The sequence below is a fragment of the Odocoileus virginianus genome, chromosome 27 (genome assembly GCF_023699985.2).
Source record: "Odocoileus virginianus isolate 20LAN1187 ecotype Illinois chromosome 27, Ovbor_1.2, whole genome shotgun sequence".
Lineage (NCBI taxonomy): Eukaryota > Metazoa > Chordata > Mammalia > Artiodactyla > Cervidae > Odocoileus > Odocoileus virginianus.
The window spans coordinates 23,088,892-23,116,614 of NC_069700.1; the positions used below are offsets into that span (position 1 = coordinate 23,088,892).

Sequence of the window (27,723 nt, forward strand, 5' to 3'; positions counted from 1 at the left end):
TTTAAAAAAATACATATATATTTATTCAAAATTTTCTTATACAGAGTTTCCATACTATATACAAACTCTTTGCACCAAGGATGTTTTTTTTTCTTTTTTTACTGAACAACATACATTCTTGTTCTTTGTTAGCACCTACACAGGACTCCATAGTGAGGATGTTTTATAACTCATTCAACCAGTCCTTAAATGATCAACACTTAGGTGGATTCCGATCTCTGCTAATAAAAATGGAACTTCATGAAGAATGACTTTATGAATATGGTCTCTAATAATCAGGGAGGTATGTTATCACACTAGATTTTTAGAAATGTTTCTCTACAGTAAAAATATATTTGTGCTTGCTAAAATGCTTCAGTTGGGTCAGACTCTTTGTGACCCCATGGACTGTAGCCCACCAGGCTCCTCTGTCTGTGGATTTCCCAGGCAAGAATGCTGGAGTGGGTTGCCATGCCCTCCTCCAGGGGATCTTCCCGACCCAAGGATCGAACCCGGGTCTCCTGCACTGTCGGGCAGGTTCTTTGCCACAAGCACCACTTGGGAAGCCCATGTTCTTTTGTAAATATTGTCAAGTCCCCTCCATAGAAGCCATACTACTTTTCACTCCAACAAGCAATACATGAAAATCCCTATTTCTTCACAATCTCTCCAAAAGCGTGAGCTATCAAACATTTGTATTTTTGCCAATCTGATGGTTGGAAATAGTTTTTAGCGTAGTTTTTAATTTTCATTGTCCTTATGAGTGACAATAAGACACTCATATCGGCCATACATGTCCAGGCAGATCACGGTTTTCTCTGCGGAAAAGATCTAAGGGTGCTTTCTAGTTAAACAAGGTTGAAGACAAGGTTGAGAAGTGTTGATTGTGCACAACTAGTATCAGGAGAGTAGCGGTCTGATAAGCCTGATGGAGTAAGTAAGGCTTGAAGGGAATGAGAGTTCCCCCAGCCACCACCGTCATTGGCTAATGGTTCATAGGCAGGTCTTACGGGCTGCCTGTGTTCTATCACAGGTCCTTGTAATAAAAGGCTGTATCTCTGAATGTGTGTAAGTTGAGCTTCTTTTTCCACTGTGTTATTAGGTAATCCATATGAACCATTTCAACTGTATTTCATCATCTGATCACAATTAGCCTCCTGCCCTGCTTGGGGGATAGCATGCCTGCTCTGTGGGGAAGAGCTATGAGCAGACATTTCAGGTCCGTCACTGTAAGCTTTCAGCCACCAGGAGGCGCTAAAGAGCTTAATTTATTCAAATCAATCGTTTGCACTGTCCATTTGTCAAGACTGCGACTAATTTGCCTGTGAATTATTTATGACAATGTAGTTACAGCTACTCTATTAGCTTCCTATTACTACTGTAACAAAGTGCTACAAATGTATTGGCTTAAAGCAATACAACATATTATCTTACAGTTCTGCCGGTCAGAAGTCCAAAGTGGGTCTTGCTGCCTTAAAATCAAGGTATTGACAGAATTGCATTTTTTCTAGAAGCTCTAGGAGAGAACTCTTTTTTTTTTTTTTTTTTTTTTTTTGCCTTCCCCAGCTTTTAGAGGCTGCCTGTATCTTTTTACCAGGATTGTCACTCCCCCCCATAGAACGCTTTGTACGATCTCAGTTTCACCAGACAGAGGGCCCTGACCCCTAGTCCTCCATAAAATGTACATTGGATTGTGAGATTAAGTGACTAAAGTAGTTCAAGAACGGGACTTATCTTCTGTATACTTCATTACTCTGAAAACTCTTGTTATCCAGGTAGAGTTCTTTGCTCTCTGGCACCAGCTTCCAGATCCAGTTTTAACTTCTACTCTTTGCTCTGAAACCTTTTCCCTTTGCCTATCTTGGGACCTGGCCAAGATAGAAGCGCATTGAAAGCCCTCCTCTGACCCTTGCTCTTCAGTCTAATGAAAGCCCTGGGTCCTCAATTTCACTTCCTTATGAGTAAGTCCACACCACCACCCAGCTTGCTGCAGCCAAAAGCTCTGCCACACAAAAAGCAAAACTCTCACGCCCCATCCCCAGACAGGTGGAAGGATGGGGAAGGGAACTAACATTTCTCAGGCATCTACTGTGGGGCCAGGGTCATGGGGGCAGGGACATTCATAAGCATCCTCTTCTTTGCTCTCTACAATACCATAAAGCACTTTTCATAAAACCGTTTAATAGAGGACCAAAGTAGGAGACTCGTAGGGACTAAATAGCCTCCCCAAGTCACTCATTAGAAGGTGGAGGGGATGGGCTCCCCTGGTGGCTCAGGGCTTGAGAACCGACATGCTAGTGCCGGAGGAATGGGTTCCTTCCCTGATCCAGGAAGGTCTCACGGGCCGTGAAGCAAAGCCCGGGTACCGCAGCTGCCGGGCCTGTGCTCTAGAGCTGGTGCTCTGTGACAGGCAATGAGAAGCCCATGGGCCACAACCAACAGAGGCCCCCACCTCCCCCACTGCAGCTAGAGACAAGCCCTCGGAGAAGTGAAGACCCAGCACAGCCAAAAGTAAGTAAAGAAAATTGCGAATCTAAATCTTCCACAATTAAAAAGAAGAAGGAGGTGGTAAGGTAAGAATTGAAACACACATCTGTCTTCAAATCCTGTTTTCTGGCCCACACGGCTTATGTATAAAGGGCATCAGTGAACCAAGTCTCAATCCATGCTTCCTCCTCCCCAAATTCCCCAGGCCCAAAGGCTGAGGTGTTTGTGGTCTTCACCTCCTGAGTTTTACAGCCCATTCTTGTGTCTGAACAAAGGTTCTACCCACTGTCTTAAAATGGCTTCTGTCTACACGTGACTGTTTCCTGTTGAATGAGTTTCAACATTCTTCATTTTGTTTTATCAGCTGAGAGCTTCTCTTTGCTGCCTCATCATATCCTGTGCTGCGGGCTCTTAAATCTTAGCAGAAGATTGAAGAGGAAATTGTGGGAAAGGGGCAGGATATGCTCCCCTCTCTGTTGCCTCTTTAAGTGATGTTGCTTTCTGACTGACTGGTTCCCAGAGATCTTGTAACTCTCTGAAAGCCAATTCCCCTCTCCCTGAGCAGTTTTTAGCTCTTGGAGACTTGGGTTGGGAAACCAAACACTAAGTGAAAGCCATGCCTGCTATTTGCAATGCAAACTTTTAGCCACACCTCTTTAAGCAATGAATGGAAGGTGGGAAGGTAGAAAGAGATGGTAAACCATCACCAAACCACCTAACAAGGGTAAAAAATGTATTTCTCAATGGACTCATTGACTTATGTCCAAAGATGAGAATTATCAGGAGGGGAAAAATTCCAAGGAGAAAATTAATCTTCAAACTGAGTTGCTCAGGTCTGAGATATCTCTGCCTAAGGTTCACACCTGGATGTTGGAGTCAGGAAACAAGATAGTAATATTTTGAAGAATGTGGGTATTTCACTTCTGAAAGCATAGGATTATGCAGGAGATATTGTATGTTTATTTTGTAATATAATTATTTTAAATAAAGAGACAAAAAAGAAAATAAAAGTTTCCCTTTTTATTTCTAAAATAACAACCAAAATAGTTGTACATATGTACAGTGGTTTAAACAGACACACACACACATGCACACACAAATAATAATACCTACAAGAATTTTTTTTTTCTGCTTCACAAGTGAAGGAAGTAAGGTCCCAGGGGCAAAATTATTTTACTCAAGATCTAAAACAGAGCAAAATAGCAAGCACATTGAAAAGTCCTCTTGGGAATTGCCTGGTGGTCCTGTGGTTAGGATTCCACAGTTTCACTGCTGAGGGCCCAGGTTCGATTCCTGGTTAGGGAACTAAGATCCCACAAGCTGCACAGTGCAGCTCCCTCCCCCCAACCCCAAATAAGTCCTTTTTTTTTTAAAATTGTTCCCTAACTTTAGAAAACCTAGCATGCTTTAACTGTCTCCAAAGTAAATTAAGCATGTCCCCTGCCACCCCACCTCCATGCCTATCCCCAACCAGCCCCAAACCTGGATCCAGATCCTGACCTCCCAAAGAGCCCAGGATCCATGCAGAGACATGGGAGGTTGAGCCAAGGAACCGCAGAGCAAATCCTGGAGGGTGAAAGGTGATTAAGTCTTAATCTTGCCAAGATTGACCAAGAAGCTAGGCTTTTGCAGGTCATGGGTAGATCAAAGGGTCCATAAAACCACGTCCTTAGAGCCCAGTCACCAAATGCTCTCCTCAATTTTTCCTCGGCAAACCTTCTTACTGAGAGTTCAGGCATCATTTCAGGCAAGAAGAGAAATTCTTCCAAAGAAACATGACTGTCCCTCCACATTCCAGCCTGTCTTCCAGCCTCCTGCAGGAGTTCAACTCTCCAGCCAGGACCCAGGACTTCCGTGAAGCATGGGGCAGCCTAGGCAAAATTATTAACATGCTGGTTAAGTCAGAATAATAGCTGGCATGTATGGATAACTTGCCTCCCAGGAGGCTCAGTGGTAAAAAAAAAAAAAAAAAAAAACTCTGCCTGCCAAGGCAGGAGACACAGGTTCAATCCCTGGCTCAGGAAGATTCCCCTAGACAATGAATTGACAACCCACTCCAGTATTCTTGCCTGGGAAATCCCATGGACAGAGGAGCCTGGCAGGCTACGTTACATGGGGTCGCAAAAGAGGCGGATACAACAACTAAACAAAAAACAACAGAAACTGATAATCTGAACCAGGTATTAGTCTATGAATCTTGAGTATGTTGGCTCATTGAGTCCCGAAACCTGAGAGGTATGCACTGTTATTATTAGCTTCATTTTACAGATGAGGAAATGGAGACAGAAACACTGAGCAATTTCTTCAAGGTCACACAGTAGGAAGGCTAAGCTCCCAGCTTTATTTTTCTGGGCCTTTTGCCTTCCCCAAGCCACTCCCGCACGCCTAAATTCTCAAGGCCCCCTCTCACCCTTCTGCTAAGTAAGCTTGATCTCTAGAACGACTCAGTCCTCTGAATTTGCAACTTTCTAGGAAAACCTTGGTGCTTCTCTCCGGGTATCTGTTCTATCCGTCCCGTTTCTCACTTGGAATAAAGAGTTTTTTTAAGTGAAGTTTAACCACGAATAAGAGATTTCAGAAGAAGGGAGGAGCCATCCTCGTGACTCTGAAATCACACTAGGTTAATAACAAGCTAATCACAAGCTCTACTGGGTCCTATTACAGGCAGGCCCTCCGTATGAACAGCAGAGGGCGCTGTGCAGCCTTGGCTGCGTGTTAAAAACGCCCTTCCCTTTCCTCCCCTGCTTCCCAGGACGGGGTCCCCCAGTTAGGATGTGGGGGAAACGGCCCGGTTTTCACACCGCTGGTGTCCTTCCACAGTCCCCAGACCTCTCCTAACACGCGTCCAGACCTTGTTCCTAATAACAGTCCCACCTGAGGTCCCTGGGTTATGTGGTGTTTCCAACAATGGGGGGCCCTTTATCTGACCTCCGGCCCCTTTTCAGACCCAAAACCCCTTCAGTCTAAGCTTTTGTGTCCTGGTTTAAGATCAGAAAAACTGCCTTTGCCTTGTGATTAACCCCAGCCTCGACCGCGATCCAGCCTTATGCTCCCCAACTGCCTGTGTCTTGAGCTGTAATTCTGTTCTCAGCCCCCTGACGGGAGACCCGCTTTCTGCTGAAGCCTTCCCAGGGCTGCGGAGGATCCCTGGTCATGAACTTCCCGTCCTATACTCTGAGCCTGTTTTGCCTCCAGCATGGTGCCAGCTGCTGCTTTTGAGCTCTTCTGATTCTTCCTGGGTCCAGATGTAAAAAGCAGAGAGACTGCAATTACCGGGAAAATTCAGTAGGCCCAGGGTCACCCGCAGAAGACATGCTGAAAGAATGCAATCCTCATCCATCCCCCACTTCACAGGTTCAGAAATAGAGGTTGAAAGCTGAACAAGGAGGCGCTGAGCATTTCTTTGGGCAAAATTGTTAGTGTGTTGCTGTCTCCTTCCTCCATTTCCTCCTGATAACAGCCAAACACTGAGCACCTCTGATTCTATAACTGGTGCAATCCCTGATCTTGTCTTCTGCCGGGTTGTCTCCAACTATTAATACAGTCAGCCAGGTGTGCTGAGCTAGCTAAAGTGGAGACTTCATCTACACTCTCTTCTCTAGAATGGTTAGAGGTCATATCCCCAGGGTGGCCCAGCCTCCTCCACCCAAGACAGTCTAATACAGGGGTCCTCAGCCTCTGACATCTAATGTCTGATGATCTGAGGTGGAGCTGATGTAATAACAATAGAATAAAGGACCCAATAAATGGAATGCTCTTGAATCATCCTGAAACCATCACCACCCCCAGTCCATAGAAAAAATGTCTTCCACGAAACCAGTCCCTGGTGCCAAAAACATTGGGGACTTCTGGTCTAAAAAGCTTCCCCAAACAGATCCAATTAGAACCTTGATGGAAAGATTGGACTTCCCTGGTGGCCCGGTGGTAAAGAATCCACTGCTAATGCAGGAGATGTGAGTTCAATCCCTGGTCCAGGAAGATCCCCTGGAGAAGAAAATGGCAACCCGCTCCAGTATTCGTGCCTGGGACATCCCATGGACAGAGGATCCTGGTGGGCTACAGTCCTTGGGGTTGCAAAAGAGTCAGAAATGACTTATAACAACAATGGAAAAGATCGGCTTTACTTGGTCATCTGAACTACCTCTCCTCAGGGACTAATCAAGAAATTCTATAGCAATGTCCCACCATGGAAGATCCCTATGGACTAGGATATGGACAGAAGTTGGGGGCGTTAGCTCTTCAAAGTTCTACTGAATCCTCCCCTTTAAAGTTCTAAAATTAAAATTCAAATATGAAGGCAATTAACTAAGGATAATGCACCAGTGTTTTCCCCTCTCTTTTCATAGCACCAGGTACATGCCAGTCAATGTATAAGAAAGAGCCCCTTCCCTCTTCTGGGGACCATGTGACAATGGCCACAGCTTCATGCCAGCTGGTTTGTATCATCTTTAATCCAGGAGGTCCCTTAAAGTTTCTTCCAACTCAGAGAGTCTTTCATTCCATGAGATTGTTTCAACCCCTTTGATTGCTCAATAGATGGGCCATGATTCAGAAAGGAAAGGAATGTAAAAGAGGTTGTGCCTGCTGCTGGGTGGTGTTAAAAAAAAATCTGAGACTCCTCTGCATCCAGGCAGAAAGGCAGGAAGCCTCTCCAATTACCCTGCCCACATTCCCCTTTTACCTCTCAGGCTTCAGGCTGCCACTTTGTGACTTATCCTCCCCTTCACGACTGACTAATATTTGTTTTCCCCTGATTTCACCTGTGTAGAAATAAGTCTCAGAGGGTGGCTGTGAGTAGGCAGCTGATTTGCGCAACTCCACCCTCATCCCTTTAGGAATGATTCTGAACACCAGCTTCTTTAGGGAGAGACGTGCTTGTTGCTTTGTGATTCCAATCAATGAGGTCTTCCTGCTCAACAATGGGGCTACTGTAAGTGTCAACACTCACTGGCAAGAGGGAATTAAGGTGTGTGTAATCACTGCAGATGGTGACTGCAGCCATGAAATTAAAAGACGCTTACTCCTTGGAAGGAAAGTTATGACCAACATAGAAAGCGTATTAAAAAGCAGAGACATTATGTCAACAAAGGTCCGTCTAGTCAAGGCTATGGTTTTTCCAGTGGTCATGTATGGATGTGAGAGTTGGACAATAAAGAAAGCAGAGCGCAGAGGAATTGATGCTTTTGAACAGTGGTGTTGGAGAAGACTCTTGAGAGTCCGTTGGACTGCAAGGAGATCCAACCAGTCCATCCTAAAGGAGATCAGTCCTGGGTGTTCACTGGAAGGACTGATGTTGAAGCTGAAACTCCAATACTTTGGCCACCTGATGCAAAGAGCTGACTCATTGGAAAAGACCCTGATGCTGGGAAAGATTGAGGACAGGAGGAGAAGGGGACAACAGAGGATGAGATGGCTGGATGGCATCACCGACTCAATGGACATGGGTTTGGGTAGACTCCAGCAGTTGTTGATGGACAGGGAGGCTTGGCGTGCTGCGGTTCATGGGGTCACAGAGAGTCAGACACAACTGAGTGACTGAACTGAAACAGCAAGATATATCCTGTATCAGAATAGGGATGATGACTGCATCCTCTCACTGAGGACAGAGGAAAAAAAAAAAAAGATGTATTCTTAAAATCTGATCAAATAAACTGAGCTGACATGGGTTTTAAAAATGTGTGTATTTTCATTTATGTGCTCGGCAATAAAGACGTTTCCATTCTCTGAAAGATATCCCCGGCTCCCTTCCCAAAGCTTCTCCTTGATTTTTTTAATACTTACGTCTTATCCTCAACGATTCATTAATTTAGATCCATAGGTTGGGCTTAACGATGCATTCTAAATAGGGAAAAAAAATAACACTGATGTCAATGAAGAATGGCATTGACCGGAAAGCACATAGATTTATATTTATGTCTACGCCTGACTGAAGATAAACACGTAACAATGGAAATATTAAGTACCAAAGTTGACACAGCTACGCTGAATTAAATTATCATATTTCACTGAATCTCACATTGTAAGCAACATCATTATAATTTATGTCCGCAGAGGAAGAACATGAAAAAAATAACTTGCCAATTAAGTCATGGCATGCCATTGATTACCCAATGTGTTCCAATTTCAGAAATATTCAAAGGTGGATAAAAAATGCCGATCTTAGAATCGATGGTCTCTGGCACTAAAAGTCACTCTTAGTACTAGCTGACTATAAATTCTGACTCTGTATGTCTCCAGAGAGCTTTTTGTTTGTTTGTTTTAAAAGCAGCTCTTATTGAGAAACTGTTGATTGAGTAAATGACTTCTTTCTCATTAATATAACAATGGTGGCAATTTCAGTTGGTAGTTGATGAGACAGATAACTAGGTCAAAAGTCATCTTCAAGATCTTTAGATACACAGACACTTCAGTTCAAGGGAGTGTGGTTCGCTGCAGAAGCCCGTGGCAGGAAGAATGCTAATTCTCACAAATTGCTGGGTTGCTCTGGTCACATCTCATAAGTACTCTGGGCCTTGGTTTCCTTACCTCTGAAATGACAAGGGTGGTCTAGTATCTCATTTCTAACTCAGGTCTTATTTCCAGCTCTGGCATTTTAGGAATCTATGGTCTGCGTTCACATTGTCTCTCTCTCAGTGGTCCAAATGTATTTAGTTGAAATACAACCAGTATGGAAACTTTGCTTTTTTTCTTTTCTTGCCATGCTGCAGGGTTTGCAAGATCTTAGTTCCCCAACCAGGAATCAAACCCAGGCCCAAGTGTGAAAGCATGGAGCCCCAACTACTGGGCCATCAGGGATTCCCTGGAATTCCATTCTAGGATTCCCTGGAAACTTTTCTTGAGGGGTATGTTCCAGTGACCCTAAGCTCTAGCAGGATGCTCCAAATTTGCTGATTGAAGAAATGAATGAATAAAGGTATGCCCTCATGATTCTGTTTGCTAACAAATCCCAATATTGAGCTGTAGTATTTGTCTGCATGAATTGACTGAGAACACTGACCTTCCAGTTTTGAGACTGAAAGGGAGAAGCTTACCTCTACTACCCTTGACTGCCCCTTCAGTGAAGACATCCTCATCCTCAAAGCATCTCGTATCTAAAGAAGCAATGAGAGTGAAGAAATGACAACATCCTCAAGGTCTAGACCTGGGTCCTGAAACTTTGAGGCCAGCAACTCTGGCAGAAGCAGCATCAGATGGTTCAGCACCGTGCTTGAAAAATAATGAAACTTGGATAAAAGTTGAGGTGTAATCATAACTAGATTTGGGATTAAGATTAAAGTTCTGGTCATGGTTTCTATTTTTTTCACTGGCTATGTTCAAATATAACCTCCAGTTGACTTGAGAAGGAACAAGACAAGAGAGAGCATAGTTCTTCCCTCCCACCCCCCCATCCCCAGCTGATGCCTTGAACCACCCCACAAATTCAACTCTTCTCCACTGTCCTCTCTGATCAAGGCTGTTTCATCCTCCCGCTCCCCCCAACCACATGGAAAACATTTACAGTGAGTGACACAAATTCAAATTACCTTGTGGTCCATAATGGTTCCGAACAGCAAGATGAAAAGCCCCTGTGACAGAATTCAACAAAAGTATGAGGGACAGTTCTGCAGACTATAACCCAGTAGTTATTTTAATACCACTCTTCTAGATTCCATCAAAGACAGTTATCATGTATTAGAAACTTCAGTGTCTACTGACTCTCATGCACTAATGAGTGTTTTCTTTGAATGGACCTCAAAAAAAGAGGACCACCTTCATGTTTGTGCGTGAGAGTGATTGATATTTCTTGAATGGCTTCAAATGTAGGATAGTTTTCAAACTTATTAAATCTGTTTACTTTCTTCCCAGGTATTAAGGTGGTTGTTCTTACTCATGATGAGAGTAACACACATGTAAAATTTTGTCATTTAAAGTCACAATCAGGGAAGGTGTCATGGGAAAATGAAATGTATTCTAGCCTACTTTCAATGGAAAAGTCAAGAAACAGGCAGCTAGAGTCTCTAAAACTGGTGAAAGAAGTTACTGCATAAAAAAGAGAGAGAGAGAGAGAGAAGTCTAAAGAAACCTGTAAGACCAAGGTCTCTCGGAGTTTAAATTATCTGGTCACCTACAAAATCAGAGTAATTGACAGTCAGTCCTTTTAAGTCATGGGAGTTGGGGGTCCAAGGAAAATCTGAATCCTGCCACAAGAGTGAAGGGAAGCCTGGTTTCTAAGGATGGTTTCATGAAGAAGAAACACTGATCAGAAAACTGAAAATGTTTAATTTTGAGTCACAGAGAAAGCTTGTTTTAGAAAAATGGAATGTGTGTAACTAAAGGGAGTCTAGAAATTTTCTTTCCATCAAGAAAATAGAAACAGAGATGATCCAAAAGAGAAATGCAGAACAGAATTTCCTGGGGTTTAATTAAACTGCAAAATAATGAGGTGAGGTCAGTGGTAATGAGTATAACTTCAAGAGCAGGCGAGATTTATGTGAGTCCAAGAGCTTTTGATCCCCATCCCCAAAGAAAACCTTAAGTAAAATGTTTCTCTTTAAGGCAATACAGAGGAAAGATTGAAATAAATGTTCTCCATCGTTATTAAGGAATTATGAATAAGGTATATAATTGGACTGAGTTGGCATTACTTTAAAGCTGGCTTTATTATTTCGCATTAGGTTTTTAAACAGAGTAATTGTGACATGGAGTACTTTGTTGCTTTATTAAACAGTTATATTTATTTTCTTTAAAGCATTGGTCAAAAATTTTTTGAAGATATTTTTCTGAAAAGAAGCAGATAATAAATCTTTGAGGCTTTGCACTTTCTGCAGCCTCTGTCCCGACTATCTCACCCCTGCCACTGCGGCACAAGAGACACCAGAGGGGAAATGTGTGTGTGTGTGAGTGTATTTCAGTAAACTTTTTCAATAAAAAGGTGTGCTTGTAAGGTGTGAGTGTAAGGTGTATTTCAATAAAACTATTTACAAACACAGGCAGCAGGCCACAGTTTGCCAGCTCATGATTTAAAATATATTTAAAAAATATGAACCTTCTGGGATTTCCCTGATGTCCCAGAGGCGAAGACTCCACACCACTAATGCAAGGGGTCTGGTTTTGATCCCTGGTCTGGGAACTGGACCCTACTTGCTGCAACTAAGACCCAGTACAGCCAAATAAATAGATACATTTAAATATATATATATATACACATGCATAAACTTCCTAAATTTTCTATTACCCATGGGTGCAGAAAGCAGCATAATGATAGCTTCCTAAAAGTGGCTTAGAAGCCAAGATGAAGTGGAATGACTTTTAGATGGATAATCTTATTAAAGCAAGCATGGCAAACAAGGAAAGACGTTAGAGATCATTTTAGATCTATCTTTATCTTACAGAGGAGGAGTCTGAGGACCAGAGAAAGTGACATTGCTGGGATCCATTTCTGTGAATAACAAATGACATTTATTTTTCAGAGAATAGCAGGGAGGGGGTATGAGAATCCCTGACTGATTAACATCCAAAGTGAGTGACATGGGCCATCATCTCTGCCTGCTGTGAAAAAACGACTATTATTTCATAGATTCCCTAGACCATTTGAGAAAGGATAAAAATTGTGCTTGTTTGGAGACCTAATATGTAACTGTAACCTCACACATCCCTAACCAAAGACTAGTCCTTCATAAGTGAAGGTCAACGTCTTTTCACATGGAAACTTTAGAAAAGACATCAGGAGATGCCTGCCCAATCAGCTTGATCATCAAAATCCAACTGGACAATCAAAGGACAAAGAGATGTCACAGATAAATGTCTCTAAGATATGAAAGGAAATGGAAGGAATATGTGGTGTTCTATATTTTTAAACCATAACCATATTTTGTTGTATAGCCAGAATACCAAATTATAAGATAATATTTTGTAAATAAAAAGTAGCTAATAGTATCAATAAAATAAGTCTCTCTCCCAGAACTTACCTGGAAAGCATTGAGCAGGGCAAAGATTATATGGAATATCAAGGAAGTGCCTTCTATGAGCGTAGCTATTCCAAAACCCCAGGTTAGTCCCAACAGTGGCGTGAGGATGGCGACATTTTTGCTGATCCTCAGGATTATGGCCACATCTTGAGACTTGGAACTACCAATAGACGGTCTCTGAGTGTTGACAGCAACAACCAAAACCACAACAAGATTCACAGCCACAATGACCAAGGCTGGGATGGCAAAGGCTAAAAGGGCTTTGGTGTCATCCCAGTTAAGCCAACAGGCACCATGTCTCACGTAGCCTTTCCCTGGCGCTGTGATAGCCACGGTGGTGGCAGCAATGACTAACGGGCACCCATAGCCAACGGCAAAGCCAATGGCCAGCATGCGGGACTTCATCATCCTCCGGAAAACGACCAGTAGTCCATAGATGATGAGCAGGGCTTTGAAGAGCATCCAGAAAAACAGACAGAGGTAGAAAAAGTGGCTAAAAAATGTCACCGCAACACACCAGTTGTAGTCCTGGGCCTTTTTGTTGAAGTTGGAGCCTAAGATGAACCACACATTGGCAGTCAAGAGCGACACAGCTATATTCACAATGCATACATGTCGCATATATGCTATGTCCGTCATGACCACATGGGACCAGACGGTGGCTTCGATGATCAGGCAAAGAATCAAGCTAAGGATGGAGATGCTGAGTCCAACGCAGGTGATGTAGTCCAGGACTTTGTTGTCCACAGATATGGGGGACATGAGGATGGAAAAAGACATCATCACGTTGGTGTAGTTACACCGGCATTTCACTCTATGCTTGGTGTCCAGCGTTGTTTCGCAGACATTCTCATCCCATCTCCTTTTCCTGGAGTGCCAGCCAACACACTGGGCCCTGGCATTTTTGGATTTGCTGATCTTCTCAAAGGTGAATAAGATTTGCTCCAATCTTTCTGGTAAAATCACTGAAAGGACCAGTCCATTTACCAGCCTGGGAAGGTGGGCATTTTCCAAGTGGGCCTCTTTCAGGACAGCCCCCAAAGTGGGAAAAGCTATGCCAACAGCTTGGGAGGCATTTGGGGGGAGCTTCTGCAGTTCTTGCCTGGGAATCTCTATGATTCCTAGGATACCCTCCACTGTATTGTTCAAGTTCATGGAGAAACTGAGACTTCTCTCTGAGGTATTGTTGTTGATGGGGAACCCTTTCGTCTGAATGAAGAATTCATCCACAATGTGCTCAGGTTCATTCTGGATGTGGAGTTGCCTCGCAAACCAGTTCACTGACTGCAACAGATCGGAGCTGACATTTTTGTCCGGAATGAAAGCCCAGTTTGGAATGACCGCTGGGTCGAGGATGTGGTTAGCCACTTTGCTGTAGCTCTGCAGTGGAGAAAAGTGGATACTATACTGGGGATGCACACGCTGTGGTACAAAGTCGATTTCTAAAACCTCAATTTTCTAAAGATCAAATGATTTGCTATTATGTGACATGTTTCTCTTCAAATTCACTGTTTATTAGAATTCTCATACTAGTAGGACTTCAGAGAGAGGAAAAAAATTAGAAATGTTAAAAACAAAATATGATAAAAAGAAATGAAATATGCAAAGTAAGATTGAGGGTTGACATATATACACTAATATGGATAAGATAGATAACTGATAATATTGATAACTCTACTTAATGCTCTGTGGTGACCTAAATAGGAAGGAAACCCAGAAAAGAAGGGATCTATGTGTACTTGAAGCTGGTTCACTTTGCTGTACAACAGAAATTAACACAACACTGTAAAGCAACTGTACCTCAATTTTTAAAAATCAATAAATATAAACTAAAAACATAATAAGATAAAATAAAATGAAATAAGCAAACCAGATAAAATGAAATGAGATGAGCCACAGAGCAGGGTTACCTGCTTTATCATATGCCCCAGGAAGCATTTCCAACTTCAATTTGTATAACCCAAGTTTTCCATGAGATATTAATGACTGTTTAAGGAGGAAGTTGGGAGTAGATCCTATGGCAATCCAAATACAGCACACCATATCCCTATCCACCACCCGCCCCCTCCCGCCAACCCTTGTGAAGAGTGCCAAAGTTTATTAACACATTTAAAGCTCTATAAAGTCCTGCCATAAGACCTACTTGGCTTCATTTACCCCAGAATTCCTATATCTGCTGTACTAGGAATCTCTCTTTTAAGAAATGGAACCTCCACTAACATTTCTCAGTCCAATTACATTTTACAAAAATAAAATTTGGGAAACTTTGTAGTAGTCAAAGTCTTCCTCACAGGATTACTATGTGATAGTTCCTTGCAAGTATTCAGTCTGTACAAAAACCTGTATTAAAAATATTCTTATTTCTTGAAAGGGGTTTCCCTGAGAGCTCAGTCGGTAAAGGATCCGCCTGCAATGCAGGAGACCCCAGTTCGATTCCTGGATTGGGAAGATCCGCTGAAGAAGAAATAGGCTACCCACTCCAGTATTCTGGCCTAGAGAATTCCATGGACTGTATGGTTCACGGGGTTGCAGAGTTGGACGCGACTGAGCGACTTTCATTGTTTCTTGAAAACGTCCACAAACTAAGATGAATCCGTACCCAAAACTGAAATGAACTGTTATTGTGGTTATGGTAGTTTTTACCCTGAAAACTATTTTGAAACTATTAAAGTGCTAGCTTTTGAAAAAAAAAATTGTCAGATTTTTTAATGAAATTAACAAAGAATACCTTCATTTTCTCTCGGGTGACATTATCAGACAAATCCGTAGAAATGTTTTTTAGTAACTCCACTATAAATGCAATATTTCCGGACGTTGCTTCTGATGATTTCACAGCATTAATTATGCAGGCGTAATCCAGTGGGCAGTTCTTCTGGATTCCTTGAGCTACACTCCTGATGGGCTCTGGGGCTTGGTAGTCAAGAATGTGCAGAGTTATAGACGGTGCTGCCACGGAGAGGCGTGATGCGCTGTTTGAGTCCTGTTTGTAAAAAGATGGTTGTTTCACTCAAAAATGATTAAGCACCCAACATGTCAGACGAAGGAAGTTAAAGGCACAAATAATCCACATGAGACAAAAAGAGGAGCAAGAGGTCCTGAAAAGTGGTTTAGAGGCTGAAAAATATGGAGAGGGTAAGGGAGCTCATAACAGGGCAGGAGATTCCTCCAAAATCCCCACAGAGGTCAGGATGTGAACCTTTCTTACCAGAATCTGCTTTCACGACAGTGATTGTAGCTAAGTATTATAACAAGACAGTTTTCCCCAGAGATATTCTAGAAACAAAAATTGTCTAATGATTTTCATTGTTTTTTAAAGAGGATCTATATAGAACATCAGAGGGGAGTAGTTTTTGGAGGTTGACAGTTAAACACAGAAGACTGAGGCACTGTAATTTTTAAAAGTTTAGAGTTCACTAAATAGAAGAAGCTGGGCTTCCTGATGGCTCAGTGGTAAAGAATACACTGCCAATGCAGGACATGCAGGTTTGATCCCTCGGTTGCAAATATCTTCTGGAGAAGGAACAACCCACTCCAGCATTCTTGCCTCAGAAACCCCATAGGCAAAGGAGCTTGGCAGGCTACAGTCTATGGGGTCACAAAGAGTTGGACACAATTGAGCAACTGAACAACAGCAAAATAGAAGTTGTTTGCTCAGTTCCTCATACCTTTTACCTAGAATTTCCCAGAATAGGACTTAGGATAGGCAAAAATAATAATTTACTTCATTTAACTCCCTTTTAAATGGGCTATAGTTGCAAGGACATCTATGTGATTAGCCAAATGATTATACAGTGGAAGTGAGAAATAGATTTAAGGGACTAGATCTGATAGACAGAGTGCCTGATGAACTATGGACGGAGATTCATGACATTGTACAGGAGACAGAGAGCAAGACCATCCCCAAGAAAAAGAAATGCAAAAAAGCAAAATGGCTGTCTGAAGAGGCCTTACAAATAGCTATGAAAAGAAGAGAAGCAAAAAGCAAAAGAGAAAAGGAAAGATATACCCATTTGAATGCCAGAGTTCCAAAGAATAGCAAGGAGAGACAAGAAAGCCTTCCTCAGTGATCAGTGCAAAGAAATAGAGGAAAACAACAGAATGGGAAAGACTAGAGATCTCTTCAAGAAAATTAGATATACCAAGGGAACATTTCAAGCAAATATGAGCTCAATCAAGGACGGAAATGGTATGGACCTAACAGAAACAGAAGATATTAAAAAGAGGTGGCAAGAATACACAGAAGAACTATACAAAAAAGATCTTCATGACCCAAAGATAATCACAATGGTGTGATCACTCACCTAGAGTCAGACATCCTGGAATGTGAAGTCAAGTGGCCTTAGGAAGCATCACTACAGGCAAAGCTAGTGGAGGTGATGGAATTCCTGTTGATCTATTTCAAATCCTAAAAGATGATTCTGTGAAAGTGCTGCACTCAATATGCCAGCAAATTTAGAAAACTCAGCAGTGGCCACAGGACTGGAAAAGGTCAGTTTTCATTCCAATCCCGAAGAAGGGCAATGCCAAAGAATGCTCAAACTACCGCACAATTGTATTCATCTCACACGCTAGTAAAGTAATGCCCAAAATTCTTCAAGCCAGGCTTCAACAGTATGTGAACCGTGAACTTCCAGATGTTCAAGCTGGTTTTAGAAAAGGCAGAGGAACCAGAGAACAAATTGCCAACATCTGTTGGATCATAGAAAAAGCGAGACAATTCCACCAAAACATCTACTTCTGCTTCATTGACTGTGCTAAAGTATTTGACTGTGTGGATCACAACAAACTGTGGAAAATTCTTCACAAGATGGGAATTCCAGACCACCTTACCTGCCTCCTGCGAAATCTGTTTGCAGATCCATAAGCAACATTAGAACCGGACATAGAACAACAGACTGGCTCCAAATTGGGAAAGGAGAACATCAAGGCTATATATTGTCACCCCACCCTGCTTATTTAACTTATATGCAGAGTACATCATGAGAAACGCTGGGCTGGAAGAAGTACAAGCTGGAATCAAGATTGCTGGGAGAAATATCAATAACCTCAGATATGCAGATGACACCACGCTCATGGCAGAAAGTGAAGAAGAACTAAAGAGCCTCTTGATTAAATGAAAGAGAAGAGTGAAAAAGTTGGCTTAAAGCTCAACATTCAGAAAACTAAGATCATGGCATCCAATCCCATCACTTCATGGCAAATAGATGGAGAAACAGTGGAAACAGTGGCAGACTATATTTTTTGGGGCTCCAAAATCACTGCAGATGGTGACTGCAGCCGTGAAATTAAAAGATGTCTACTCCTTGGAAGAAAAGTTATGACCAACCTGGACAGCATACTAAAAAGCAGAGACATTACTTTGCCAACAAAGGTCCATGTAGTCAAAACTTTGGTTTTTCCAGTAGTCATGTGTGGATTTGAGAGCTGGACTTTAAAGATAGCTGAGCACCAAAGAATTCATGCTTTTGAACTGTGGTGTTGGAGAAGACTCTTGAGAGTCCGTTGGACTGCAAGGAGATCCAACCAGTCCATCCTAAAGGAGATCAGTCCTAGGTGTTCATTGGAAGGACTGATGTTGAAGCTGAAACTCCAATACTTTGGCCACCTGTTGCAAAGAGCTGACTCATTTGAAAAGACCCTGGTGCTGGGAAAGATTGAGGGCAGGAGGAGAAGGGGATGACAGAGGATGAGATGGTTGGATGGCATCACTGATTCAATGGACATGAGTTTGAGTAAACTCTGGGAGTTGCTGATGGACAGGGAGGCCTGGTGTGCTATGATTCATGGTGTTGCAAAGAGTTGGACACAACTAAGCGACTGAACTAAACTGAACTGAAGTGAGAGACTGCATTGATACTCCTATTCTAAAAACACTTGACATTTTAGGATATGCAGAAATCAATGTGCTTCTACAAGGATGAAGGAGAGGCAGAAAAACAGTGGCTAAGTGAAAGGATACAAAATAAAATATTTTAATTGAGAATTGTTTTATTCATTGAATTTTTATTCTTTCTGGAACACACACCTCTGTCTTCCTTTGGTCAAGTCATTAAAAGTATTAGAAAAAGATATTAAAGTGAATTTAATCCTAGACACATTCTGTTGCTTAATTCATTAGCATAAAAGGTATAAAAATCCATTTTTAAAGCTAAGACTTTAATCTCTAAGTGTTTATCACTCTCAGAATGAATTTCAGATCCTTTTTTGTTGTTGTTGTTGAGAAAAGATTTTGAGAGAGAGAAATAAAGTGGTTGAGAGTTTGGGTGAGGAAGGAATGATGAGAGGTAAACTTGAATCCACTCTGTAGAATTTCTCAAGTCCAGATCTGAAACTTATTATGCTGAACAGAAAACATTTAAAATGTTTCTGGTAGGATATGCAAATAAAGTGCAAATACGCAAATACATCACCATAAAGAGTGTTTCCACAGAAAGGCTTGTACATGTTTCAGTTGATTTCTGCCACTTGTTTCCATTACAGATAAATCCTATTTCTCCATGAAAGTGCTGAGCACAGGGCTGGCTGCAGTTAGAAGAAGGACTGCAAGGTCCATGGCATTTTCCTTAGAAGAGAGAGAGAGGCCTGATTAGTATTTCCACACTTTGACAAGGACATCTAACTCCTTCCTGGGGCTTGGGGGTTGTTTCCCAGAGGAGGCAACTTTGAACTGGGTTCTCAGCCACCAGCCACTAAGACCTGCCAGGCAGACTGTGAAGCTGATGTCTAGACAGAGTGAAGAACATGTGGAAAGGAGGGTCATTCATAAAGACTGGTTCAGAGTGTCTGAGGGGAGAGTGGCAAGAGAAAAGGGTGGGGAGGAAAGCAGCGTCAAGTCCTGAAAGACCTTGGATTCTGTGCTTATATGAGGGGTACCAGGAAACATGATTAGATTTGTAAAAGATAATTAACCATGCATGGAGCAGGAGTTAGTAAACTTTTCTGTAAAGGACCAGGTAAATAGAGTTGACAGATAAAATACAGGTTAAATCCCAGTTAAATATTGATTTTATTTTCAAATACAGTCAATTCTCATTATTTGCAGCAGTTGTAGTCTATAAAGTCACTGCCACAAACACTGAACTAGTGAATATGTAACCATCACTTCTAGGAGAAATACAAGGTTAGGTGCCTATAAGCTTTGCTCGCATTTTCACCAACCAATCAATATATCGATATATAAGCTTGTTTTGTGTGTTTCCATTTAAAGACACCTTATTTAATATATGCTTTTGATTCACTGACGTTGAACTCATAGCCATGGGCACTATAACTAATAACAACACATTAACAAAGCTTATCTAGCACATATATTTTCCCCATAAGGCACATCACAACCTTCTTAGGCACAGTACACATCTCTTCGGAACTGTATTTGGGGGCCATTTTAAGCAGCAAAATCACCAACTAAAAAACACAAAGCATGTGACACTACATAGACCACAAAAAACACTTGTTTATAGTAGGAAGGTCAAGTGCCACCTCATTCAACTGGGAACATGCACCTTGGCTGACAATTTTTCTGTTATTCTGTGCATGTCTGTTAACGATTCAGAGAGCACTGTGAGTGCTGATTTGGAAAAGATGCAAATACAGGATCCATGAATAAAGAGAACTGACTAAATATGTTCAGTAGAACAATGGATAATTTTTCATTTATGTATAACCCATGAAATATTACTCATGGCTTATCTGAAATTTAAATTTCACCAGGCATTCTATGTTTTTGCTAAATACAACAAAGCTAACCAGAGAGTAAACATTGCAGTTTTGAGGGCCACATGGTCTCTGTCACAAATACTCGGCTCTGCTTAGTAGTATAAAGGCGATCAAAGACAATGTGTGAATGAGTGAGCATGGCTGGGTTTCAATAAAACTTTATTCAAAAAAACTGGTGGCAGCTTAATTTGGCCCATGAGGAGAGTGGATTGGCTTGATGCAGCTGTGGAAGTATTCCCAGGAAGAATTAGATACCAGCAGTGCAGCAGTGCAGTAGGAAGAAGTAGATGATACTGAGAACTATCGAGGTATTGAAATAAATACAAAGTGAAGTGCCCTACTGGCTGTGAACCAAAGGATATTGATGACCAATATTTATGATTTGGACAGAAGAATAGAAGCAGGTTGTTTTGCATCTTTCTTTGACATCTACCCAAATGTATTCATTGTTGCAATTTAAGCTGAGTGCATCTCATTTTCTCATTCATATAGTTTGGAAATAATGCCATAGTCTTGTTACAAACATTGAATGAGACAGCATCTTGTACAGCACTTAGATCAGTGTTGTCATAAATGTTCAATGCACATTAGCTACATTTCTCTCCTCTTTCCTTTCTTAGTTCCAAATCTGTATATATTTGTATTTGCCCCCAGAAATATACTTGGCCACGACTGTTCAGATCCCAGTAATCTATGTGGGTGAGAGCCACAGGATTTCACTCTTACTTCTCATGATGGTTCCGTAGTTTGTCTCTCACTTCTCTAGAGTGATCAATCTTGCCAGCTCAGTTCAGTTCAGTTCAGTCGCTTAGTCGTGTCCGACTCTTTGCAACCCCATGGACTGCAGCACGTCAGGCTTCCCTGTCCATCACCAACCCCCAGAGCTTGCTCAAACTCATGTCCATCAAGTTGGTGATGCCATCCAACCATCTTATCCTCTGTCAGTCTCGCCAACGTGATACCTATTACATCACTTGAAGAGATCACTCAGCCTCAGAGTGCTACATGCTTTTAAGAACCTTGAAAGTATCTTTAAATGAAGGAATGAATGATCCTGTCCTCTTTATTCTTCTGCCTCTTGTTAGCTCATTAGTTCAGATTTCCCTTTTGAGTTTTAAAAGGGATTCTCGTCTACTATTCTAGAACGTGTATGAATATCTGCCAACTTGTTTCATTGACTGTGCTGTGGGTAATAGTATAATTGCAAGAAAATCTACTGATGATGTTTAACATTTAGAACTTATTTGAGATGGTTATTCTACGTGAAAACTTGTGGTCTGGGGATTGATCTGCAATATCCATGTCCTTCCTTTATTCTGCCCAGTCTTCAAATGGAAGAAGACTGTTCTATAGCTACATACCTTGAATTCTTCCAGTCTTGGGTTTTCTTTCAGGACCTTGAAGTTTATCTCCATCCTGTAAAATATAAATTCTCAGAGGTTTTCTTTACAGTGGGACTCTACTCTCTCATCTCAACTTAGAGACTCCATGTGAATATGAAGAGAAAATGTGTTCAGGACTAGGAAGAAAATGGCATCTGATATTGCAGGAATTTGCTGAAGGGATGTGAGCCCTGACAGAGAACATGCTGCCCCCAATGAAGGCTAGAAACTGGGTGTGGTCACTTAGGCGCTGAAGGTCAGGGGATGGGGCACATCTGTTGGAAAGTTTAAGGACCCATGGAGAACACAGTGACAATTAGAGTGCTAAACTCTTCTCTGCTGTATTAACTGTAGCTAGGATAGGGAACTAATATGGTCCACCCAATACACAGAGAAAGACCTGAGCAGATACTAGGAATCAGTGCTAGGTTGCAATAATAGAATCATAAATTCTTTTTGTAGCTATGTGGCTGTTCTTTAGTCGCTAAGGGTGTCCAAATCCTTTGCAACCCCGTAGACTGTAACCCACCAGACTCCTCTGTCCATGGGATCTCTCAGGCAAGAATACTGGAGTGGGTTGCCATTTCTTTCTCCAGGGGGAACTTCTTGACCCAGGGATCAAATCCGAGTCTCCCCGGTGATTCAGTGGTTAAGAATCCGCCTGCCAATGCAGAAGATATGGGTTCAATCCCTGGGTTGAGAAGATTCCGTGGGGAAGGAAATGGCAATCCACTCCAGTATTCTTGCCTTGGAAGTCCTATGGACAGAGGAGCCTAACAGGTTACAATCCATGGGGTCACAAAAGGGTCAGACACTACTTCCTGACTAAGCATCTTGTAGCTATAAAGGACTGTAAAACTCTAAAAGAGAAAAAGACACTCTTCGTGTTATAGGTAAGGAAATTAAGACCCAGAGAAGTGAAGCAACTTGTGCGGCTAACAAACAAACTTAAGGTTTGAACCTAAATTGCTTGACTGCCAAATTAGTGCTTCTGCCTCTCAAGAGCTGCCTGTCTACATACTCCATGGCTTGCAAAGTGGTTTTTCTACTAGACTGTTGCACCCTGTGACAATACTGCACTGTCACAAGTCCCAGCCACCTCTCAACTTTTCATTTTCCCTTTCTTTAGAAAGTTGCCATCAGAAAGGATAACATCGTAATCATTTGAAAATTTCTTTGAAATGACATGTTATTTATCATAAATCAATGATCTCAGAGAACTGATTGATTTCTCATGGGATCACATAAGAACTGATCAAACTTACTTTTGTGCGGATATGGAATCTACTATGAGAATATTCTGTGGCCAGAAATAATATTAAACAGCAAATCGTGGTTGCCTGGGACTTCATTTTCACACATGAGGATCTTCACCTGCAACAGAAAAGGGTGGATCCAGCTGAAGATGACAACACCACATAACTAACCTAATATTTAGTCAGCAAACCAACCACTGAGTCTGCAGCAAATGTAAATTTCCTTATGCTCTAATGGAAATGCACTCACTCTTATCCATTTAGGCTCCCGAGGCAAACTGACCAGGAAGCAGATGAAACTAATGGGTCTTGGATCAAAGCCTTCCTGACTGGAGTCAAGACTAACAGGGACTTTCACAACTCCACTGTGCCTTCTGCTGAGATGATGATCCATGGACACTTACAGGAAGGCTTCCAAGTTGTCTTTTAGTTTAAAATTGTCTTTGAACTGCTAACCAATGAACAAAAGGAAAGTATATTTTGATGTATACCATCATCTTGTAGAGCAAGTCTGAGCAGGAGAAAGGGAAGATGGCAGAATGACAGGCAAAGTTGGTAATGGATTTGCATAGGTGTTGAAATAAAATTGTGGAATTCATAATTTAACAGTGTGGGTAGAAAGATGTTTTCATGTATGCAACCAACTGGTGGATAGGCACAGAAGGCAGTTTTCAATATCATTATTGTTTAGGATAGATTTTTAACTGATCCTCACAAAGAGAAATAACAGAAGAACCAGTATGAGTTGTCTTAAAATAACTGTATGGTTTACATATAATTCTCCTGTAGCTTTCAAGATGATGCTTTTGAACTATGGTGTTAGAGAAGACTCTTGAGAGTCCCCTTGGACTGCAAGGAGATCAAGCAGTCAATCTTAAAGGAAATCAGTCCTGAATATTCATTGAAAGGACTAGTGTTGAAGTTGAAACTCAAATACTTGGGCCACCTGATGCAAAGAACTGACTCATTAGAAAAGACTGATGCTGGGAAAGATTGAAGGCAGGAGGCGAAGGGGACAACAGAGGATGAGACGGTTGGATGGCATCACCAACTTGATGGACATAAATTTGAGCAAACTCCGTGAGTTGGTGATGGACAGGGAAGCCTGGTGTGCTACAGTCCATGGGGTCACGAAGAGTCTGACATGACTGAGCGACTGAACTGAACTGAACTGAGCTTTCAATAATTTTTTACCATAACACAGTAATAAACAGATCTTACATTGTGACTCAGTGTGTACCGACAAAAATATGTGTGTATAAAGCTATGTCTGTATAAACATTTAAAAATAATTTTTATATTTTGAAAACTTTTATGTTAAAATACTATTCTTCCTATCTGCAAGAAAGACATTCTGATAAAGTCACAATTTTTATCTTGTATTCCACTTTATTCTATCTGACATTCTCTCCAAAATTGGTTGCTACCCACTAAATTGAATTCACAAACTTCTAATGGATTGTAACCTGCAATCTGAAAAACCAAAATATAGACTATAAGATTCACTTTCCTTTTCAAATCAAAAATTGTTCACTTCTCCTGCTGAATTGGTCATGTTGATCCTTTCTCTTTGCTTTTCTTCACAATTCAATCACAATCTCCTTCCCCACGTACACTTCTCAGGGAGAAAAGATACCTACACTCAGAACCAAAGAACAGGACTGATGGGTGAGTGCAATTCTCCTCTCCCTGGAGAACATTGTTTCAAATGCACAGTCAAATGATCAAAGTCAAGCCAAAGGGAGGCATTTAAAAATATTAATGCCTGCTATCTAAGGCTTCAGGTGAGAGGCCACTCTTATTCTTCATTATTTTCATTATAGGAATCCTGCTTAAAGCTAATCTTGCTGGAAGAAAGTCAAGGGTTTGGCATAGTGATGTGATGTGATTTATGGAATCCAAAAATATTCCCCAACCAGTGCTAGGGCCTCCAAGGCCACAGTTTCAAAAAACGTTCAAGGAATAAATAGCCCAATAGCCATGGCATTTTCTGTAGATCATTCTCTTTGTGGAAGACTATGAAATGATACATTTTATGTATTCATATAAACTAGGAAAAATTTTACTGGTATAAGTATTTATGCAATATGAAATCATAAGCATACACAGAAGAAGCACAAATTTTGAACTAAGCACTCTTGGTTAGTTGGCGGTTAATTTGCTACTTAATCATTCATGTTATCATTGTCTGGTATGTTCAACCCACATACCACATGGTATGATAATTATATGGTAAATTTCCTTCAGTGACTACAAATGCTGGGGAGATACTGTTTCATGATATTACTCAAGAGAAGTCATAGCATTCTCATCTTTGTCCAGTTTGACTGATGGGGATGAGTCAGATGGATAGATGTTTTTAGGTTAGTTCCAATTGGGTTGTTTCTCTCCTCACCAGAAAGAGTTGGATGGAATCACCCCCATCAGAATTCAGATGTTGGCTGAGGCCAAAAGCCAGAGTGCTCTGCAGAGCAATGGGGAAAGCTTAAGACCCCTGAGAATGAGGAATTAAAAAATAATAAGCACTGCCAGCATAATACATAATCAGAGGTTGATACTGTACAGAAAAGAATGGAGGAAATACGTTTTCTTAGATTAATCATTGATAAAACCTTGATGGGGGCTTCTCTGCTGGCTCAGACAGTGAAGAATCTGCCTGCAACAAAGGAGACCTGGGTTCGATCCCTGGGTTGGGAAGATCCCTTGGAGAAGGGAATAGCAAACCCACTGCAGTACTCTTGCCTGGAGAATTCCATGGACAGAGGAGGCAGGCGGGCTACATTAGTCCGTGGGGTTGCAAAAAGTCGGACGTGACTAAGTGACTAACCCACACAAACCCTTGATAACTAGAACAAACTTTGAGTTTGTATAATACCAAGCTGAAAAATTTCTGGAAGTACAAATAAAATGCCTCTCCAAGGCCTTGCACAATGTCTACATATAGTAAGATTCTCCTTGAGGCTTAATACTCATATCTTATCCTCAGTGATTCATTAACTTAGATCCATTGGTTGGGCTTAATGATGCCTTCTAAAAAGGAAAAAGAATAACAGTGAAGGCAGTATGAGAAATGACATGGACCAAAATGCACATACATTTATATTCATGTCCATGCTTGACTAGAGATAAACATGTAAAGATGGAAACAAGAAAGTACCCAAATTGACATTGCTACACTGAATTAAATTATCATGTTTCACTGAATCCAACATTGTAAGCAACATCATTATTTTCATGTCCACTAAGAAAAGAAAAGAAAAGAAGCTTGCCTATTAAACCATGACATGCCACTGATTGTACAATATATTCCAATTTCAGAAATGTTGAAAGGTTAGAAAAAAATGCCTATCTTAGAACTGATGAACTATGGCACTAAAAGAGGGCCTTCCCAGATGGTTCAGTGGTAAAAAAAAAAAAAAAAAAAAAAATCTGCCTGCTAGTGCAGGAGCTGCAAGAGACATGGGTTCAACTCCTGCATCAGGAAGATCCCCTGGAGTAGGAAACAGCAACCCACTCCAGTATTCCTGTCAGTATAATCCCATGGACAGAGAAGCCTGGCGGGCTACAGTCCAAGAGATCACAAAAGGTCAGATATGACTGAGCTCTCTCGTGTGCAGCACTAAAAGTCTCACTCAGCACTAGCTGATCATAAATTCTGGTGCTCCGGGTGTCCAGAAAGCTTTTTATTTGTTTGTTTCTAAGGAAACAGCTCTTCTTGAGAAACTTGGTTGAGTAAATGATTTCATTCTAATGACTCTAACAATGATGGCAATTTCAGTTTTTACTTAAAAAGATAGATAGCTAGGTCAAAATTCTTCCTCAAGCTCTGTAAATACCCGACATTTCAGTCAAGGGAGTGTGATTTTCACTGAAAAAGCCCAAAGCTAGGAGACTTCTAATTCTTACAAATTGTTGGATGGCTTTGGGCAGATCTCACAAGTGCTCCATGCCTTGGTTTCCTTACCTTTGAAATGACACGGTTGGACGAGAATCTCATTTCTAACTCATGTCTTATTAGAAAGCTCTAGGGGTTTTTTTTAATTTAAGGTTCTGGGTTCACAGTGTTTCATATCAATGGTCCAAATCTCAAGTTGAAATGCAACCAATATAGAAAATTCTGTTGAGAGGTATATTTATATAATTTCATTCCTGAAAACATAACAGTCAACTCTCTTGAGGCCCCACAAGCCAGCTCCAGCCCAGAAGTAGACTAGCGCTGCAATCATATATATTTATCACGGGATTGATGCGTATTATCCACCAGCTGTTGGGCAATAATTTGTCCCAGGCACAAAAAAGTGAAAACAAAAAGGATGGAAGAAAAACAACACTGAGGACTTTTATATACTTTAATGTTCCACAAATTCAGGAAATCTCTCTGCTTCACTCTTAGTAGGCAACAATACAGAATTTAGTGTCTAATGGATTTTCCAAGGCATTCTGGTCTCATAGAAGAGCAAGGGGGCCCAGGGTCAGGTCCATTTGGGAAACACTGCATGCCAGCACCACCACCACCCACCCCTCACACACACATGCTTTGAAATAGCAACATTCCGAGAGTTCTTGAAGTGACAAGATTGGCACCCAGGTTTTACCAAATTTACTCCATCATCAAAAGCGCCTTGGGTGCATTGAAAGCTGCTATCCAAAGACAGTATGCTATTTGGGAACACACTGATCTCCCCAGATTTGGGCTTCCCATGCCTTTGTCAGACCCCTACCCCGTGCTACCACCAGGGACTTCCCTGGTGGCGCAGATGTTAAGGGGTCTGCCTGGAACACGGGAGACCCCAGTTCAATCCCTGGGTTGGGAAGATCCCGTGGAGAAGGAAATGGCAACCCACTCCAGTATTCTTGCCTGGAAAATCCAATGGGTGGAGGAGCCTGGACAGTGCCATGGAGTCCCAAAGAATCAGACACGGCTGAATTACTTCACTTCACCCCATGCTGCTAACT

At 41.6% G+C, this 27,723-nt stretch overlaps 1 protein-coding gene across 1 annotated transcript; it reads right to left on the reverse strand.

The window, feature by feature from the left end:
* Positions 1–3,471: 3,471 nt before the first annotated feature.
* Positions 3,472–18,898, reverse strand: ADGRF4 (adhesion G protein-coupled receptor F4). The gene is made up of 7 exons (XM_020912305.2): positions 18,824–18,898; positions 15,142–15,393; positions 12,414–13,793; positions 9,990–10,031; positions 9,498–9,557; positions 8,248–8,304; positions 3,472–4,337 (listed from the first exon to the last, which is right to left on the reverse strand). The coding sequence occupies exons 1-6, from the start codon at positions 18,824–18,826 to the stop codon at positions 8,257–8,259; spliced, it is 1,785 nt and encodes a 594-aa protein (XP_020767964.2). The 5' UTR covers positions 18,827–18,898; the 3' UTR covers positions 3,472–4,337; positions 8,248–8,256.
* Between the last annotated feature and the right edge of the window lie 8,825 nt (positions 18,899–27,723).

What these genes read in the sequence shown, in the direction of transcription:
- ADGRF4 (XM_020912305.2), bottom strand. An exon ending in CCCTGCTCAATGCTTTCCAG is followed by an intron (nt 10,032 to 12,413) that starts GTAAGTTCTGGG and finishes ATTCTGTCACAG; the next exon opens with GGGCTTTTCATCTTGCTGTT. An exon ending in GAACCATTATGGACCACAAG is followed by an intron (nt 9,558 to 9,989) that starts GTAATTTGAATT and finishes TTGCTTCTTTAG; the next exon opens with ATACGAGATGCTTTGAGGAT.